General features: G+C 45.9%; 1 protein-coding gene across 2 annotated transcripts; it reads right to left on the minus strand.

Annotated features, from left to right (window-relative positions):
- Positions 1–638: 638 nt before the first annotated feature.
- LOC125508636 (cation/calcium exchanger 5-like) lies at positions 639–6,371 on the minus strand. Of its 2 annotated transcripts, XM_048673394.1 has the most exons (3): positions 5,457–6,371; positions 1,515–1,632; positions 639–1,206 (listed from the first exon to the last, which is right to left on the minus strand). In XM_048673394.1, exons 1-2 carry the CDS (start codon positions 6,165–6,167, stop codon positions 1,588–1,590), a joined length of 756 nt encoding a protein of 251 aa, XP_048529351.1. In that variant the 5' UTR covers positions 6,168–6,371; the 3' UTR covers positions 639–1,206; positions 1,515–1,587. The 2 variants fall into 2 exon arrangements, with proteins under 2 accessions (XP_048529351.1, XP_048529350.1); XM_048673393.1 differs by lacking the exons at positions 639–1,206; positions 1,515–1,632 and adding an exon at positions 1,795–2,599 and having other exon boundaries at positions 5,457–6,355.
- Between the last annotated feature and the right edge of the window lie 10,143 nt (positions 6,372–16,514).

The raw sequence follows: 16,514 nt of genomic DNA on the forward strand, positions 1-16,514 counted from the left end.
GACTGCGTTGAAGTGGTTGGTCTAGAGCTGGCGGTGGCAAGGTGGGGGTGGTGTTTGCGGTGGCGGAGACACGTCCGTTCGGGTCCGAAGCTGGTCGGTATTGTTGGGTAGTCGACGCACACTCGACGTGCATGCAACGTTAGACGAGTCATGTTGGTCGTCCTCTCGAGATCAAAGCGGCACATTCACTCCTCTATCGTCAGATATTTCTTCTCTCTCTGGCGTCGACAAGGTCATCATTTACCATCTGTTGCTTGAAAGAAAGATGAACACCCTATTTTCAAACTCACATGGAATAGCTCTAGCAGATTAAAACATAAAATCTTCTTCTGGTTAGTGGCACACTGCAGAACGAACACTAGAGCACTTCTCCAGAGAAAAGGCATGCATCTAGATGATCCATATTGCCCAGTCAACAATGAAAAGGCTGAGGAAACAAACATGCATTTACTCTGGGACTGCAATTTTGCACAAGAATGCTGGAACTCACTGATTCCAAACAGGCAAAGAGGTACTTCCATATATGAGGACACCATTCTGGCTAGCAAACTCATTCCAAAGCAATTCGCAGCAGAGATTATCATTTTGGGTTGTTGGAACATCTGGATTCAGACAAATGGAAAGGTTTTTCATGCTCAACAACCAACTTTACAGGCATGGCGATATTTCCTCAAGCAAGACATTCTGCTTCTTAAACATAGGATTAAGAATAAATTTTCTGCTAGCTTCTCTCAGTAGATAGATAATAACATATAAGATGATTTGTATTCCTAAGGCAGGCATAGGATAGTTTTTTCTCTTCCCTCTTAAGGACCTTTTGCAGGTCATTTGTAAATTGTACCTTATTTTTATTAATAGAAAATACCGTAGAACTATTGTTCTACGGGTGGGGCTTCAAAAAAAAAATCAAACATGCTTGTGGCGGTCTAATGCAATGGGGCAAACTGGTGCTCTTTGGTGAAGTTCAGGGAAGTCAAAGTCGTCGGCCGTGAGCACAGCTGGTGATGTACGATGATGCTGTTTCTGTAGACAATGTACTTTTCTGTTTGTGCTGTGTTAACCGGCCTTTGGGCGTTCTTGTATTTCTGATTGTGCTTTGGTCCTAGTTTGCTAGGTGTGGTGCATTTTTTATACAGGTTTCGGCCGGTTTCCCTCGATAAACCGAGCAACCGTCGGCTTCTTCTGAATGGAATCTTGGCAGTTCTCCTGCTAACTTTCAAAAAATTAGTAAAAAAAAGAGATCGAAAATAATCAATAGCTCGACAAAACTTGCCCGCAATCATAAATTATATATAAATTGGAGAGGAAGTCGGACTACCCATGCTCTAGATTTTTCAAAGTATAAAGTAGTACAGTAGATTACGAGGAATAGTTTACAAGGTGGCACATTTGAGACGACAAGGACTGCCGGACTAGCGATGTGGTTGTCATTCAGGATCGATCGAGGTCACAGGTGAAGTTTGCAAGGTTTCCTACGATTTAAGTAAAGAAACAGGAGGTTGTAACTGTTTTACCTGTGTCTTGTGCATGGGGAGTGAGGAAAACTAAACTGTCCTGTGTTCGATGAGATTGCCTAGTCATGACAACTCATCCAAGTGGAAGTAGACAGATGATGTCAGAGTATTGTGTCCTCTGCAATTCATAAAATATGGAATGAGAGCTTTCATTGATGTAAATACTACATGGCCTAGCACTTGATGAACAGATTTTCCCTCACATATACCATGACAGTTAGAATAAGTCAAGAAGGGCCTTCTTTCAAATGCAATTGCTTGAAATGGCAAACAATTACCGTACACACAATCTATGAGCTTCTATTTATATAGAAAATATATCATCCAGAAGAGCTCGCAATGGCGATACTCACTATGGTAAACAATATGTAGAGCCCCATTAGGCAGTAGCCCCAGAATCTGGGTACCCGGAATCTGGCCCAGGTTACCACCAACAGGGTTGCCATCAAGCTCAGAAGAAGAAACACAAATGCAACAACAATTCCAACATGGAATTCAAGTACAAAGGCTTTGGGATACACTCCTGCTGTCTGCATCACTAGGGCAGTTCCTAATCCAACGAGCATGTTGAACATTGGGCCAGCAAAACAGCCAGCAATGGCGATTGTAGGTTGGCCGTTCTTGGCCAGTGCCACGTCAGCAACAAGATCACCGACAGAATTCCCCCATGCCAAGACTGTCATGCCAAGTATAGCTGGAGGGAGATCCATAATAACTCCAATTGCTGCCAGGCAGTTCAGGAGCTCTCCGGCCATGGTTGAGATCCAGAAGACGCTCATTACAAACGATATGAGGGTACTTGCAATGCTTTCTGTTTCTGGCGATTCTTTCTCAAAACGGAAGTGGGATAGAGCCAAACAAAAGCTAACCAGAAGCACAACAGACCAGAGGGGGAAGCGGATTTGAGGGAGAAGAAATACTATTCGGCTATCCAATGGAATGAATGAGCTAAAAGAATATAGTAGTATGAGAGGGCATAGACAGATGTTGGCACAGACATAAAATTTGTTCCATTCAGAAGGAAGCGTTGAGGGTATCGTGAGCTTCAAAAGAAATGTCACAGGCCAATCCCAAACTCTTGTTACCTGCCACAGGTAGATAGCCATCAGTATCATGAAAATCCAAGGTTAAGAAAGGAGCTTATGCTTCCATTCAAATCTCAAAGTGAACCAGAAACCAAGTGTCGTTACAATGAGTACTTCAAAGATGCAACAAGAAGATATCGATTTCTTGTTGCAAGTACAATCATGAGCTCTATAGTATACGTAGAAAGTCTGCAGATGATCAAACAGCAAAATATTTTCACTAAAGAAATAAACATGTTCCTATGAGAAGAAAACATAGCTGATGCTTGACAGTGAGTAAAGTTAAACACTGCCCTAAAATGAGAAGACTTGCCATAGATTTCGTAATTGCTCGCACTTATTGACCACCAACAAGACATGAGTTCACCCAGTTACTATCTCATTTAGAATGGATGAATGATATCGAATTTTGTTAAAGATCTTCATCTGCTCTCGTATCTGATTTACAGGGAACGATAACACAAACTATAATATGGTTTCTATGTCTCCCATGGCATGGTAAAGCTTAAGAACATCGTGGTAGACATGGCAAGGATATAGACAATAGTGTGACCTTGCAGAATAAGCAAATATAAAGTCAAAGACTCGTCATAATCTTGATATCTATTTTTCTCTCTTCCATATAAAAGGTTCAGATCTGAGTAGCCATCAAAACAATTGTGCAGCATTCCTCCTAATCTCGTGCTAGACCATATTATGATTTTTTACATCTAAAGATTAAAAGTCAAAACAACTAGTTTTAGAACGTCAGTACAGAGAAATATCGAGTTATATTGCATCTATGTCATTGCATAGCAAAATATGGAAGTCCATTGCACTTTGCAGTAGTTCGAACTGAAATATTTCAAATGAAAGGCTTATCCACAATTAAGCATATAAAATGTTTAAGATATTGAAATATGTACAAGATTGTAAACTGTTTGAGACTGTGCGGCGTCAAATGTTAAGAATGAGGAAATGGAAGCATACACTGAAACTTGTACCAGTGGTCATGTTACTAAACAGTTGAGTATACATGTGCAGCTGGATTGTAGAAAAGCTGCAACACGCATGCAACCTTTAGCCATTACTCCATGTGAAAATGGCATCAACCGCATGTTCTTAATTATTAACGGGGATGAGATGCCTGTATGAGAAGGACTTGATAGCTTTAAGTCAAACCATTTAGGCGTCACTAGGTTTTCACCTGGTCCCTCATATTTGGTCACTTTATCATCTTTCCTATGTATATAGCAGGCTTCACTGCTAAAATGTATCCTTTGGTTATATGGGTTCTAACTAGAACTTACTTAAGACAGAAGAAGAAACAAGTTCTTCTGCTAGCGGCTGACCAAGCACAACAAAGCCAGTGTCAGTGTGGTATTCCATGAAGATATACAGGTATATATTCTAGCATAGGCCACAATAGCTTCTGAAACTCGTATTACTGAATAACTCAGTGGTTGCCACCTATCTGAGTGTTCTCCATCGTATATTAATTTTAGACTTTGTGGTCCCGTTATCATCTTCTTTAGATATTAATCGATCATCATGGCATATGTTCACCATCCAATTAGTTCATGCTGTATGCAACCAGATCCTTTGCCCAGTTGAGCAAGGAAAATTTAGCCTTGCTAAAGCTATCTTAGGTTGCAAACTGATTGGTAAGAGTTAAAAGTGTTCGCTACCTAGGCTAAGAAAACCCCAGGCAATGGTCATAGAACAAATTCGGTTATCTCTCATTGCAGTGGAAAAATGAAGATTATAATTCACCAATATGCTTTAACTTTTACTGTCTGTTCACTTGTGTATGATTTCATTGAAATGAATAAAATCTAGTCTTCTCAAACGAAAAGATACAGAAGAGACGTTAACACAGTGCCCATCTTACACTCCAAACAAAACCCTAATCTGCCCATGCAACAGTTACCCTTCACAACTATAGATATGAATCAGAAATGTCCAAACAGCCAGGACAGATTGTTGGAATAGTTCGTCCGCTGCAGCTGCAGCCATTATTGGCAAAGTTAACTTTGGTCATGCCACAGGTGCGTGGCTAGGTAAGGTGCTTGGATTTGTACAGTTTTAGGAGTATATTCTTTATGTAATGAACGCAATGTTTTGAACTTAGCAGTAAATAACTAAGCAGCTACAGGAAAGAGTGAAAGAAAGTGGGTATGTGATTATCATGCTTACTTTGGTAACTTCACCAACTTTGCAAATGTAATGGACTGGATATGATAGACTTACTGCCTTTATATATAAAAAAATAAGTACAATGCAACACTCCAAAATACACAAGTGAATCAACTAAGTCACTGCAGGAAAGAGTGAAGAAAATGAGTAAGTGATGAGCATCCTTATTTTTATCACTTCAGCAACCTTTCATGCAAGGGATTATGTGCTAGACTTGCTGATCCTATCAATATTACAAAAATCAAATAGAATGCAACATCCTAAACTACAAGTGAACTACTCCCTCTGTCCCAAAATATAAGAACGTTTTTGATACTATCATAGTGTCAAAAACGTTCTTATATTTTGGGACAGAGGGAGTACATGCTATAATATGAATACTTTTCTGGCCAACTAGCAGATTAAATACTTTTCTAAGTGCTTAATATTCTTTCTTCTTGAGAATCTCAGTTCAGAACAAACGCTTAAGGTAATCCATCAAAAGGATAAAGTCAACTCACCCCACTGACAACAGCTGCAAATAAACAAACCAAGTATTCAACAGTTTAAATGAGTATTTTCTTGTCGAAGACACTGCTACCAAAGAGACCAATTGCCTAGAATTGCTGAAATGCTGTCTCAGTCTACTCAAATTTCAGGACATATTCAATAGAAGAATAAACTATTGCTTCGTTCATAGTACCTTGGTGAGCACCGTCCACAAACTAGCTTTGCGTTGCTTCTGATGCTCCACTGAGACTGGCAAGTCCATCGCCCCGCGGCTCATGCCATTCGCTATCTCCGGCTCGGCAGAGCTGACTGCCTTTCCCGCCGCGCCCAAATCCATATAAAACACTAAGCCGACGAAGAAGACATAGAAGAGCACGAGCCCGACGGCCTGCCACAGGAATATCTCAGCGCTGAGGTAGATGTAGAAAAGCGCCGACGCGGCGACGAGGTATAAGAAGACGTCGCGCGTGAATGAAGCCGGCGGGACAGCGAAGGGCGCGGCGATAAGGGAGACGGCGCCGACGACGAACGCGGACACGAAGGCGCCCGCGGAGAGGATGGCAGCCAGCCCGGCCCGGGGCAGCCCGCCCTCGCCGCGTAGCGCGGCGGCGGAAGCGAACGCATCTGGGGCGCCGTTTCCGAGCGCGAGGAGCGTAACGGCGGCCATGGAAGGGGAGAGGCGGAGGCGGGACGCGAGGCGGGAGACGGCGGGGGAGAAGTGGGCCCCCGCGGCCACGGCGAGGAAGCGGAAGTGGAGGAGGAGGAGGAGCGCGAGGACGGGGAGGGAGAGGCGGCGGTCGGCTCGCAGGAGGCAGGAGTGGACGGCTGCGTAGTTGAGGAGTCCCGGGGCGGGGTCGGCTCTGACGGAGGCGCAGGCGGCGGCGGTGTATGGGAGGGAGGCCATGCCATGCGCTAGCTGCCGATGCTCCCGCGCGGCGGTGGTGAAGTAATGGCTGGCGCAAGGAAGGGAGGTGGGGGATTTCGGTGGAGATGGCCGACAGTGAGTGGGATCGGCACGGACGCCGACGCCCGACGCGTTGGGCGAATCCCACCACCAGCACCAAGGCAGGCGGAGTGGCCGATGCCGAACTTAGTGGTGGTGGGTCCCGTTCCGCGGAGAACGTGGAAATGCAGCACGCGTGGACGAGCGGACCGGCCCACGATGGGGTTATATGCAAGGCGGGCCGTTGTATGTTTATACGGTCCAAACTCCAAAGAATGCAATTTGTTGCCCAATTTCTATTTAGCGCTTAAGGCATCACCTATAAGAGCATCTCCAACAGACGCGCTATATAAGGCGCGTGCTGAAAAAGATTTCTATATAGCGCGTGCGTGATCAAAAATAATGCTCCAGCAGAAGCTGTAAAATAAAGAACGCACAAAAACGAAGCTGTAAATTTAGTGCACGCGGGCAGCATAGCTACAAATTTGGGACGCCGGCTTGAGCGCGCGGGCAGCTGCGCGTGGGTCCGCCAGGTTGGGCGCTGTGGTTTTGTGCGTCTGGTAAACCTCCCGCGCGCAAAAGCGCTATTTCGGGGCTGTATACTTTTTTTAGCGCGTCGCGCTAGCCCGCGTCTGTTGGAGATGCTCTAAATTCTCTAAAAAAAAGGCGCCACCTATAAAATTGCTCTTCGGTGCTTTTGAAGGAAATATGCCCTAGAGGCAATAATAAAGTTATTATTTATTTTCTTATATCATGATAAATGTTTATTATTCATGTTAGAATTGTATTAACCGGAAACATAATACATGTGTGAATATATAGACAAACAGAGTGTCACTAGTATGCCTCTACTTGACTAGCTCGTTGATCAAAGATGGTTATGTTTCCTAACCATAGACATTAGTTGTCATTTGATTAATGGGATCACATCATTACGAGAATGATGTGACTGACATGACTCATTCCGTTAGCTTAGCACACGATCGTTTAGTATGTTGCTATTGCTTTCTTCATGACTTATACATGTTCCTATGACTATGAGATTATGCAACTCCCATTTATCGAAGGAACACTTTGTGTGCTACCAAACGTCACAACGTAACTGGGTGATTATAAAGGTGCTCTACAGGTGTCTCCGAAGGTACTTGTTGGGTTGGCGTATTTCGAGATTAGGATTTGTCACTCCGATTGTCGGAGAGGTATCTCTGGGCCCTCTCGGTAATGCACATCACATAAGCCTTGCAAGCATTGCAACTAATGAGTTAGTTGTGAGATGATGTATTACGAAACGAGTAAAGAGACTTGCCGGTAACGAGATTGAACTAGGTATTGGAATACCGACGATCGAATCTCGGGCAAGTAACATATCGATGACAAAGGGAACAACGTATGTTGTTATGCGGTTTGACCGATAAAGATCTTCGTAGAATATGTAGGAGCCAATATGAGCATCTAGATTCCGCTATTGGTTATTGACCGGAGACGTGTCTCGGTCATGTCTACATAGTTCTCGAACCCGTAGGGTCCGCACGCTTAAAGTTCGATGACGATCGTAATTAGGGTTTTTGTGTTTTGATGTACCGAAGGTTGTTCGGAGTCCTGGATCTGATCACGGATATGACGAGGAGTCTCAAAATGGTCGAAACATAAAGATTAATATATTGGAAGCCTATATTTGGATATCGGAATCGTTCCGGATGAAATCGGGATTTTACCAGAGTACCGGGGGGTTACCGGAACCCCCCGGGGGTTAATGGGCCTACATGGGCCCTAAGGGAGAAGAGGAGGGCCGGCCAGGGCAGGCCGCGTGCCCCCTCCCCCCTAGTCTGAATAGGACAAGGAAGGGGCGTGGCGCCCCCCTTTCCTCTTTCCCCCTTCCCCTTTCCTTCTCCAACAAGGCAAGAGGGGAGAGTCCTACTCCCGGTGGGAGTAGGACTCCTCCAGGCGCACCCCTAGGGGCCGGCCGCACCTCCCCCTCCCTCCTTTATATACGGGGGCAGGGGGCACCCCATGACACACAAGTTGATCTTCGTGATCGTTCCTTAGCCGTGTGCGGTGCCCCCTTCCACCATATTCCACCTCGGTCATATCGTAGCGGTGCTTAGGCGAAGCCCTGCGTCGGTATAACATCATCACCGTCATCACGTCGTCGTGCTGACGAAACTCTCCCTCAACGGTGTGCGGTGCGGTGCCCCCTTCAGGGGGGAGTTCACTGATCTAGGGGGCCCTAGGTGACGCGTGCATGGCGAAACCACCTCTTCTGGGTGGCGGCGGCAAGGAGGTTACACAGAAGATGTGTAAGTGCATCTAGTGCCACCCCTAGTTGGTTTTGGAGTATTGACGACAAACCTGGTTGAGGGACTAATGTGTTTGTGAGAATTGCAGGACAACACAGGTAGTAGTCCCTCACTGATTCGGTTTACCTACCGGAGATGACCCCTAAAAATGTATGAAGACATGGAAGACAAAGGTGGTATGTGAAGGTATTCACATTGAAGACTATGACAAGAGAAGACATTGTGTGAAGACTATGGAGCGCGAAGACTTAGTTGTTTCGTTGTTTCGTTTTCTTCTTTGTTGAGTCATAGAAACCACCGTACTGTTAAGTGGGGTCCAAGTGAACCAGTCAGAATGACTAAAGTGATGCTTAACCCAAATCTTATGTATTCGAGCGAAGACAATGAGAGCAAATCTTATCGAGAGCTGGATAAGTCAGCTTTGCTTGTAGCTCAAGTAAAGTTGTCATGTGTGTTTGAAATCTGACCGTTGGAACACGTGTCAGTTCCTTAGTGACCCAGGGTCATTTCGGACAAATCAGGTCGGGTTGCCTAGTGGCTATAAATAGCCCACCCCCTACACCATAAATTGGCTGGCTGCTCAGAGTTAGTGCACGACTTTTGTCGTTTGAGAGCAACCCACCTCGAAGCCTTTGAGAGAGAAATCCTTGCGAGGACAAAGCCCTAAACACACAGAGCCAAAGAGTGTTAGGCATCACTGAAGTCTTCTTGTCTGTGTAATCTGAAGACTTATTACACTTAAGGACTGTGGATCCTCCAGCCGGTTAGGCGTCGCGTTCTGAGCATCCAAGAGTCACTGTGGATCGCCGGTGAACGAAGTCTGTGAAGGTTTGGAAGTCTACATTGAAGACTTACCAGAGTGATTGGGCGAGAACTGGGTGTCCTTAGCTCAAGGGGAATAAGGTGAAGACGCGGTCTTCTGAGTTGAATCTCAGCCTCCCTAACCAGACGTACAATTGTCACAGCAACTGGAACTGGTCCAACAAATCATTGTCTTCAACGAGCCACTGGTTCTATCCTTCCCATCTCTTTATTTGCAGTTGGTCCTTCTGAAGTGATTGCCTGTTTGCATTATCCTTTTGTCTTCATTGTGTGACTGCTTGTTCTGATTGGCTTCATACTATCTTCCGTCCTGATCTATACTGCCTAGCTGCTATTAGTCTTTGTGCTTTCACTTCATTGAATACTTGACTATGGCTTGCCTAGTGTAGTCTATCTTCCGTTGCATGGTAATAGGATTGTTTCTATCGTTTGTCTTCGAAACTTCCATGTTTTGAAGACTTTCATAAAAATCGCCTATTCACCCCCCCTCCTCTAGTCGATCACTAGCACTTTCAATTAGTATCAGAGCAAGGTACTCCCTTGTTCTGTGTGATTCGGTTTAACCACCTGGAGTTTTAGCTATGTCGACTGCAGGGATAATCAAAGTCTCCGTTGCGTGCCCAGTCTTCGATGGAACTGAATATCCCTACTGGAAGAATAAGATGTGCATGCATCTTGAAGCCATTGATGTCGACCTCTGGTATGTTGTCAAGAATGGCGTCCCCACGGCTGGTGAAGGTGTCACCGCTGCTGATGTCAAGAAGTTCATTCAACTGGATTCCACTGCCAAGAATATCATTTGTGGTCATCTGACCAAAGGAACGTATGGCCGTGTGAGTGCTCTGGAAACATCCAAGCTAGTCTGGGACTGGCTCTCCAAGGTCAACGAAGGCGTCTCAACCCAGGGAGATCAAAGAATCAGTGTCCTTCGCAACCTCTTCAACCACTTCAAGAGAAACGACAATGAGAATATTCAGCTCACGTTTGATCGACTCACTGACATCACAAATGAGCTTCAAGCTCTCGGCGCTACTGAGATCACCAAGCATGAAATCGTCAAGACACTCCTGAGATCACTTGACAGCTCGTTTGACACCCTAGCCCTGATGATTCAAGAACGCTATGACTTCAAGACACTCGATCCGTCTGACATACTTGAAAGGCTTAACACACATGAGTTTCAGCTTTCTGAGAAAAGAGACATCTACGGTCCCAACTATGGGCGAACTCGTGCTTTGAAGGCAAAATCTGTTTCCTCATCTGAAGAAGAATCTGACTGCAGTTCTGATGATCCTGAAGACATTGGAAAGGAGCTTGCTATGCTTATGAAGAAGTTCCAGAAATTCACCAAGTAGAAAGGCTTCAGAAAGTCCTCACGATCCAGCTCAAGGAATGATGAAGCTTCTGCCCATGACTACAAGAAGAGAACATGCCACAAGTGCAAGAAACCTGGTCACTACATCTCTGAGTGTCCACAGTGGGACAATGAGAACAACAACAAGAAGAAGAAGAGCAGGGAATATGATGCTGACGACAAGAAGAAGAAGAAATACTCAAAGTCTTCTTCCAAGTCTTCCTCAAAGTCTTCATCACACAAGAAGAGCTCATCTGGCAAGGCTCGTGCCTTTGTTGGCAAGGAAATGGATTCAGAGGAGGAGTCTGCTTCTGAGGAGGCAGAGGTGGAGTCCGAGGAGGAGTCTGATTCTGGCGTTGCAAGTCTGGCTACAGCCTACGTTGCCAAGTCCATCTTCAACACTGAAGACAATGACTTCGTCACTGACGCCGATGCTGATGATAAGGACAACTCCGCTCCCACCTACTGCTTCATGGCACGTGGTGCCAAGGTAAACTCACGCACTACTCACTATCAAACATCCAGTGAAGATGACTCTGATTGTGGTTCCAAACCCAGCTACAAAACACTTGCTAAAATTGCAACTGAACAACAGAAAGCTATGGAACATATTCAAAAACTGTTAGACAAAAGCGATGACCTGTTAGACGCTGAAATGACTCGATCTCAGTCCTTAATTGAAGACATTAAAAATCTTCATGTTAAGTATGAGGAACTTGAAAGTCGTCATGAAACGCTCTCAACAACTCATGAAAAGATTTCCTATGATTATCTTCAAAGGAAGCAAGATCTTGAGAAATTGAGAGCGGCTCATGAAGATCTTCAAAAGGAAAATGAGTCACTTCGCGCCAAACAGATCAGTTCCGCTCAGGAAGGATTTGAACCACCATGTCTTAAATGCATTGAGCGTGACAACGCTACTTCGGTTGCTGGATGTTCTACTGCTGCTACTATTGCAGTATCTTCAACTTTTGATGTGGTAACTAACCCCTCTGCTGAGGATACCACTGCTATTGTTGATGAAAATGCTAGGTTGAAGACATTGCTTGAAACAGGGATGTACAAAAGTCTCAAAGGGCATTAGACACTATGTGATGTCCTCAAAAGGCAGATCCTGAACCGAAACCCTAGGAAAGAGGGTGTTGGGTTCGAAAGGAAAATGAATGTTGATGGCTCTTACTGGAAACCTGAGTAGTACCCCAAAACCACATGGGTTGCTGCAAAGGAACCTTCAGTGGATCTGTGACGCCCCCAGACCGAGGTGCCAGGTGTCCTCCAGTTATTCGCTGTTGTTGCCTTGTCATTGCTTGCGTGTCATGCATGTCATATCATGTCATCATGTGCATTTCATTTGCATACATGTTTGTCTCATGCATCCGAGCATTTTCCCCGTTGTCCGTTTTGAATTCCGGCGCTCCTATGTCACCCGATGTCCCTTTCTAACTCTTTTCATGTGCGGGTGTTAAACGTTCTCGGATTGGACCGAGACTTGTCATGTGGCCTTGGTTTACTATCGGTAGATCGCCTGTCAAGTTTCGTGCCATTTGGACTTCGTTTGATACTCCAACAGTTAACCGAGGGACCGAAAAGGCCTCGTGTGTGTTGTAGCCCAACACCTTTCCAAAGTGGCCCAAAACCCACCTAAACCTCCTCCATCATCTCGGTCGTTCGATCATGATCGCGTGGCTGAAAACCGCACCTCATTTGGACTCTCCTAACTCCCTCTACCTATAAATATGTGGCTCTCCCTGAATTTTTCGCGCAGTCCAAACCCTAGCCTTCCACCTCCTCGCGTCGCCGGACACGTCCACCGACGGCCGGACATGTCCACCACCAGCCGCCACGCGTTTCGGCCAATGAGAGGCCGACACGTCATCAGCGCCGCCCCCGCGCCCTATCCCATCTCGCCACATGGCGCTGCCGCGCTCGCCCCCGCCGCCGGCCCGCGAGCCCGCGTCGGGCCCGCGGGGCCCAAACCGCCGCCCGAGCCGCCATGAACCCATGCCTTCTCGCCGGACTATGGCGCCGCCCGCTCGCCGGCGCGCCTCGCCGCCGCGCCCCTTCATGCCTGTCGCGCCGCCCTGCACAGCTCGTCGCCGGCGCCGCCCATCGCCGTCGCTCCGCTCCAGCACCACCGCACGCCGCTGCCGCCGGCCTGGTCGCCGCCGTCGCCGGTCCTGCGCGTCGCGCCCCTCGCCGCCGCCTCTTTGCCGCCTTCCTCCGCCTCCTCGTCATCGGCCGCCGCCGCGTCGTCTCCGGTCGTCTTCTCTGGCGAGATCCGGCGGATCGGGACGAGATCCACCAGGATCTCATCCAAACGCGTCCGCCGTCCCGCTCCGCTCTGTCCCGGGATCTCCCCGTCCAACTTCTGCGAGGTCAAAATATCTCTAAGTCTCAGATCTGCATACTTTTCATGCCATATTCATCATGTCATAACTCTGTCATTGTAGATCTGATTCGTGCGTGTAGCATATCAAAATGTCCGTCTCGACGAGTACATCATTTCATCTCATTGCATCATTTTAATTTGAGCTCATCTTGATGCCCGAAATGCTGTTGGAAGAGGGCTATGTGAGAAATATGTCAGATCTATTTCAGCAAATGGCCTTTTGTCATTTTTGCCATGATTGATGTGTGCATGCTATGATCCTGAGCTCTACATGTGTTTTGTTAAATGCCATGTTATCTTTACAGAGGTGTATGCCATGTATTTTTGTGATATATGTGGTGACTAGCACAAGCTTTCAAAGTAGCGTAATCGGTAATGCTGATTTCAGGGACTAATAATTTCACCAAGTCCTTGCCTTGTTATTGTTTTTATGCCATATGTTCATGTTGTTGCCTAGTGATTCGTGCCTATTTTGAGGATGATCAGTGAGGGTGTTTTGTTAATATTGTGGTGCACTATTCATCCATGTCTTTGTTTGCATTTATGGAGCACCCTAGCTTGAGTCAATCGAGCTCTACTTTTGCTATAAAATGTTCCTGGCAGATTGTTAACATGTTTAGCAATTTTGCCGAGGTTGTTGCTATTGATCCGTGCATGCTATGTTGTTGTTCCTGCCATGTCTAGCTTCTATGCCATGTCTTCCTGATGGGTGTATGCTTAGTTTGTCATGCCATGCTTTGTAGTGAGTGCATCGAGCTCGTAAACATGCCTACTTGTTAATTGTTTTGCCATGCTCCAGTTTTTCACTAAGTCTGGATCTGTTTATATTTTTGTTATGTTCACATGCTTGCAATTATATTTTCTGATCCCTTTTGGCTCATGGTCACTAAGGGACTTTTGTTATATGCTTAGAGTAGCTTCATGCCATGCCTTTTTTTGCCATGATATGTTCCTGTAGCATATAGTTATCATGCTCTAAACTTTGCTTCCTGATGATAAATTCCTGATATGCTGTTAATTTCACTAAGTCTGAAACCTGTTATCATTTGCACTTTTGCCATGCTTGTTTGAACCTGTTAATGGATGAATTAGCCGTAGCTCAGTGTTCATATTTTGTCAAGCTTCATGAGTGGATCCCTGCCATGTATTTTGTTGCCATGTTTGAAGGCTGTAGTATAATTATCTTGATGCATTTAGTTGGCTACTTGCTGTTTATCGTAGACCGGTGCCATATTTGTTTTGCTTGCCATTTCCAAACCGTGCATCCGATTCCGGTGATCTTTATATCAATTTCAACCGAAATCAACTCGTCTTTCCAGTGGCACTCTTGGATTTCCAAGTTGGGGCCAGGTTCAATCATTCCTTTCCAAATCATGCATATGCACCGCATACCGCATCCCGCATATCATACCATGTTCATGTGTTGGTTGTTTACTATGTTGTGTGCTTCTTTCCGGTGTTGCTTCTTCGGGTTGGTTCCGTTAACGTCGCGTTTGTGAGGAACCGTTCGACTACGTCCGTTTGTCTTCTTCATGGACTCGTTCTTCTTCCTTGCGGGATTTCAGGCAAGATGACCATACCCTCGAAATCACTTCTATCTTTGCTTGCTAGTTGCTTGCTCTTTTGCTATGCCTATGCTGCGATACCTACCACTTGATTATCATGCCTCCCATATTGTTAAGCCAAGCCTCTAACCCACCTTGTCCTAGCAAACCGTTGTTTGGCTATGTTACCGCTTTGCTCAGCCCCTCTTATAGCGTTGCTAGTTGCAGGTGAAGATTGGAGTTTGTTCCTTGTTGGAACATGGATATTTTGTTGGGATATCACAATATCTCTTATTTAATTAATGCATCTATATACTTGGTAAAGGGTGGAAGGCTCGGCCTTATGCCTGGTGTTTTGTTCCACTCTTGCCGCCCTAGTTTCTGTCATATCGGTGTTATGTTCCCGGATTTTGCGTTCCTTACGCGGTTGGGTTATAATGGGAACCCCTTGACACTTCGCCTTGAATAAAACTCCTCCAGCAATGCCCAACATTGGTTTTACCTTTCGCCACCTAGCCTTTTCTTTCCCTTGGGTTCTGCAAACTCAAGGGTCATCTTTATTTAAACCCCCCCTGGGCCAGTGCTCCTCTGAGTGTTGGTCCGACCGAGTAGACTGCGGGGCCACCTCGGGGCAACTTGAGGTTTGGTTTTACTCGTAGGATGTCTCATCTGAGTATGCCCTGAGAACGAGATATGTGCAGCTCCTACCGGGATTTGTCGGCACATTCGGGTGGTGTTGCTGGACTTGTTTTACCATTGTCGAGGATTTCTTGTAACCGGGATGCCGAGTCTGATCGGATTGTCTTGGGAGAAGGAATATCCTTTGTTGACCGTGAGAGCTTGTGATGGGCTAAGTTGGGACACCCCTGCAGGGATTGAACTTTCGAAAGCCGTGCCCGCGGTTATGGGCAGATGGGAATTTGTTAATGTCCGGTTGTAGAAAACCTGAAGTGGACCTTTTAAAATACATCAACCGCGTGTGTAACCGTGATGGTCTCTTCTCGGCGGGGTCCGGGAAGTGAACACGGTGTTGGATTTATGCTTGACGTAGGTTGTTCTAGGATCACTTCTTGATCATAGTTTCTCGACCATGCCTTTGCCTTCTCTTCTCGCTCTCATTTGCGTATATGTTAGCCACCAAATATGCTAGTCGCTTGCTGCAGCTCCACATCATACCTTTGCCTTACCTATAAGCTTAAATAGTCTTGATCGCGAGGGTGTGAGATTGCTGAGTCCCCATGACTCACAGATACTTCCAAAACCAGCTTGCAGGTGCCGTTGAACTGTGCAGATGACGCAACCAAGCTCAAGGAGGAGCTCGATGAAGATCTTATCCTTTGTGTTGTTCCGTTTCCAGTTGATCAGTAGTGGAGCCCAGTTGGGACGATCGGGGATCTGTGTAGCATTTGGGGTAGTCTTCTTTTATTTTGGTTCCGTAGTCGGACCTTGATTGTATCTGGTTGATGTATGCTTTATTCATGTATTGTGTGAAGTGGCGATTCTAAGCCAACTATGTATCTCTTTCCCTTATGTATTACATGGGTTGTGTGAAGATTACCTCACTTGCGACATTGCTTTCAATGCGGTTATGCCTCTAAGTCGTGCTTCGACACGTGGGAGATATAGCCGCATCGAGGGCGTTACAGGATCCATCGACCCTATCTGGCTTCACTTGCTCTAATCCCATTGTCATTGATGAATCCTTTGATGCAAACTATAAACTGTTTAAGAATTAGAATGGTGAAGTGTTTGCCAGGTATATTGGTACTAACTGCAGGAATGGGCCACCTATGAAGAAAATCTGGGTGCCGAAAAAGTGTCTGGAAAATCTTCCTGTGAATGTCGTCATGACACCACAAGTGAATAAGACAAACCCTAGACCACAGGCTTCATATGGTCCAA

The sequence above is a fragment of the Triticum urartu genome, chromosome 5, assembly GCF_003073215.2.
Source record: "Triticum urartu cultivar G1812 chromosome 5, Tu2.1, whole genome shotgun sequence".
Classification (NCBI taxonomy): Eukaryota; Viridiplantae; Streptophyta; class Magnoliopsida; order Poales; family Poaceae; genus Triticum; species Triticum urartu.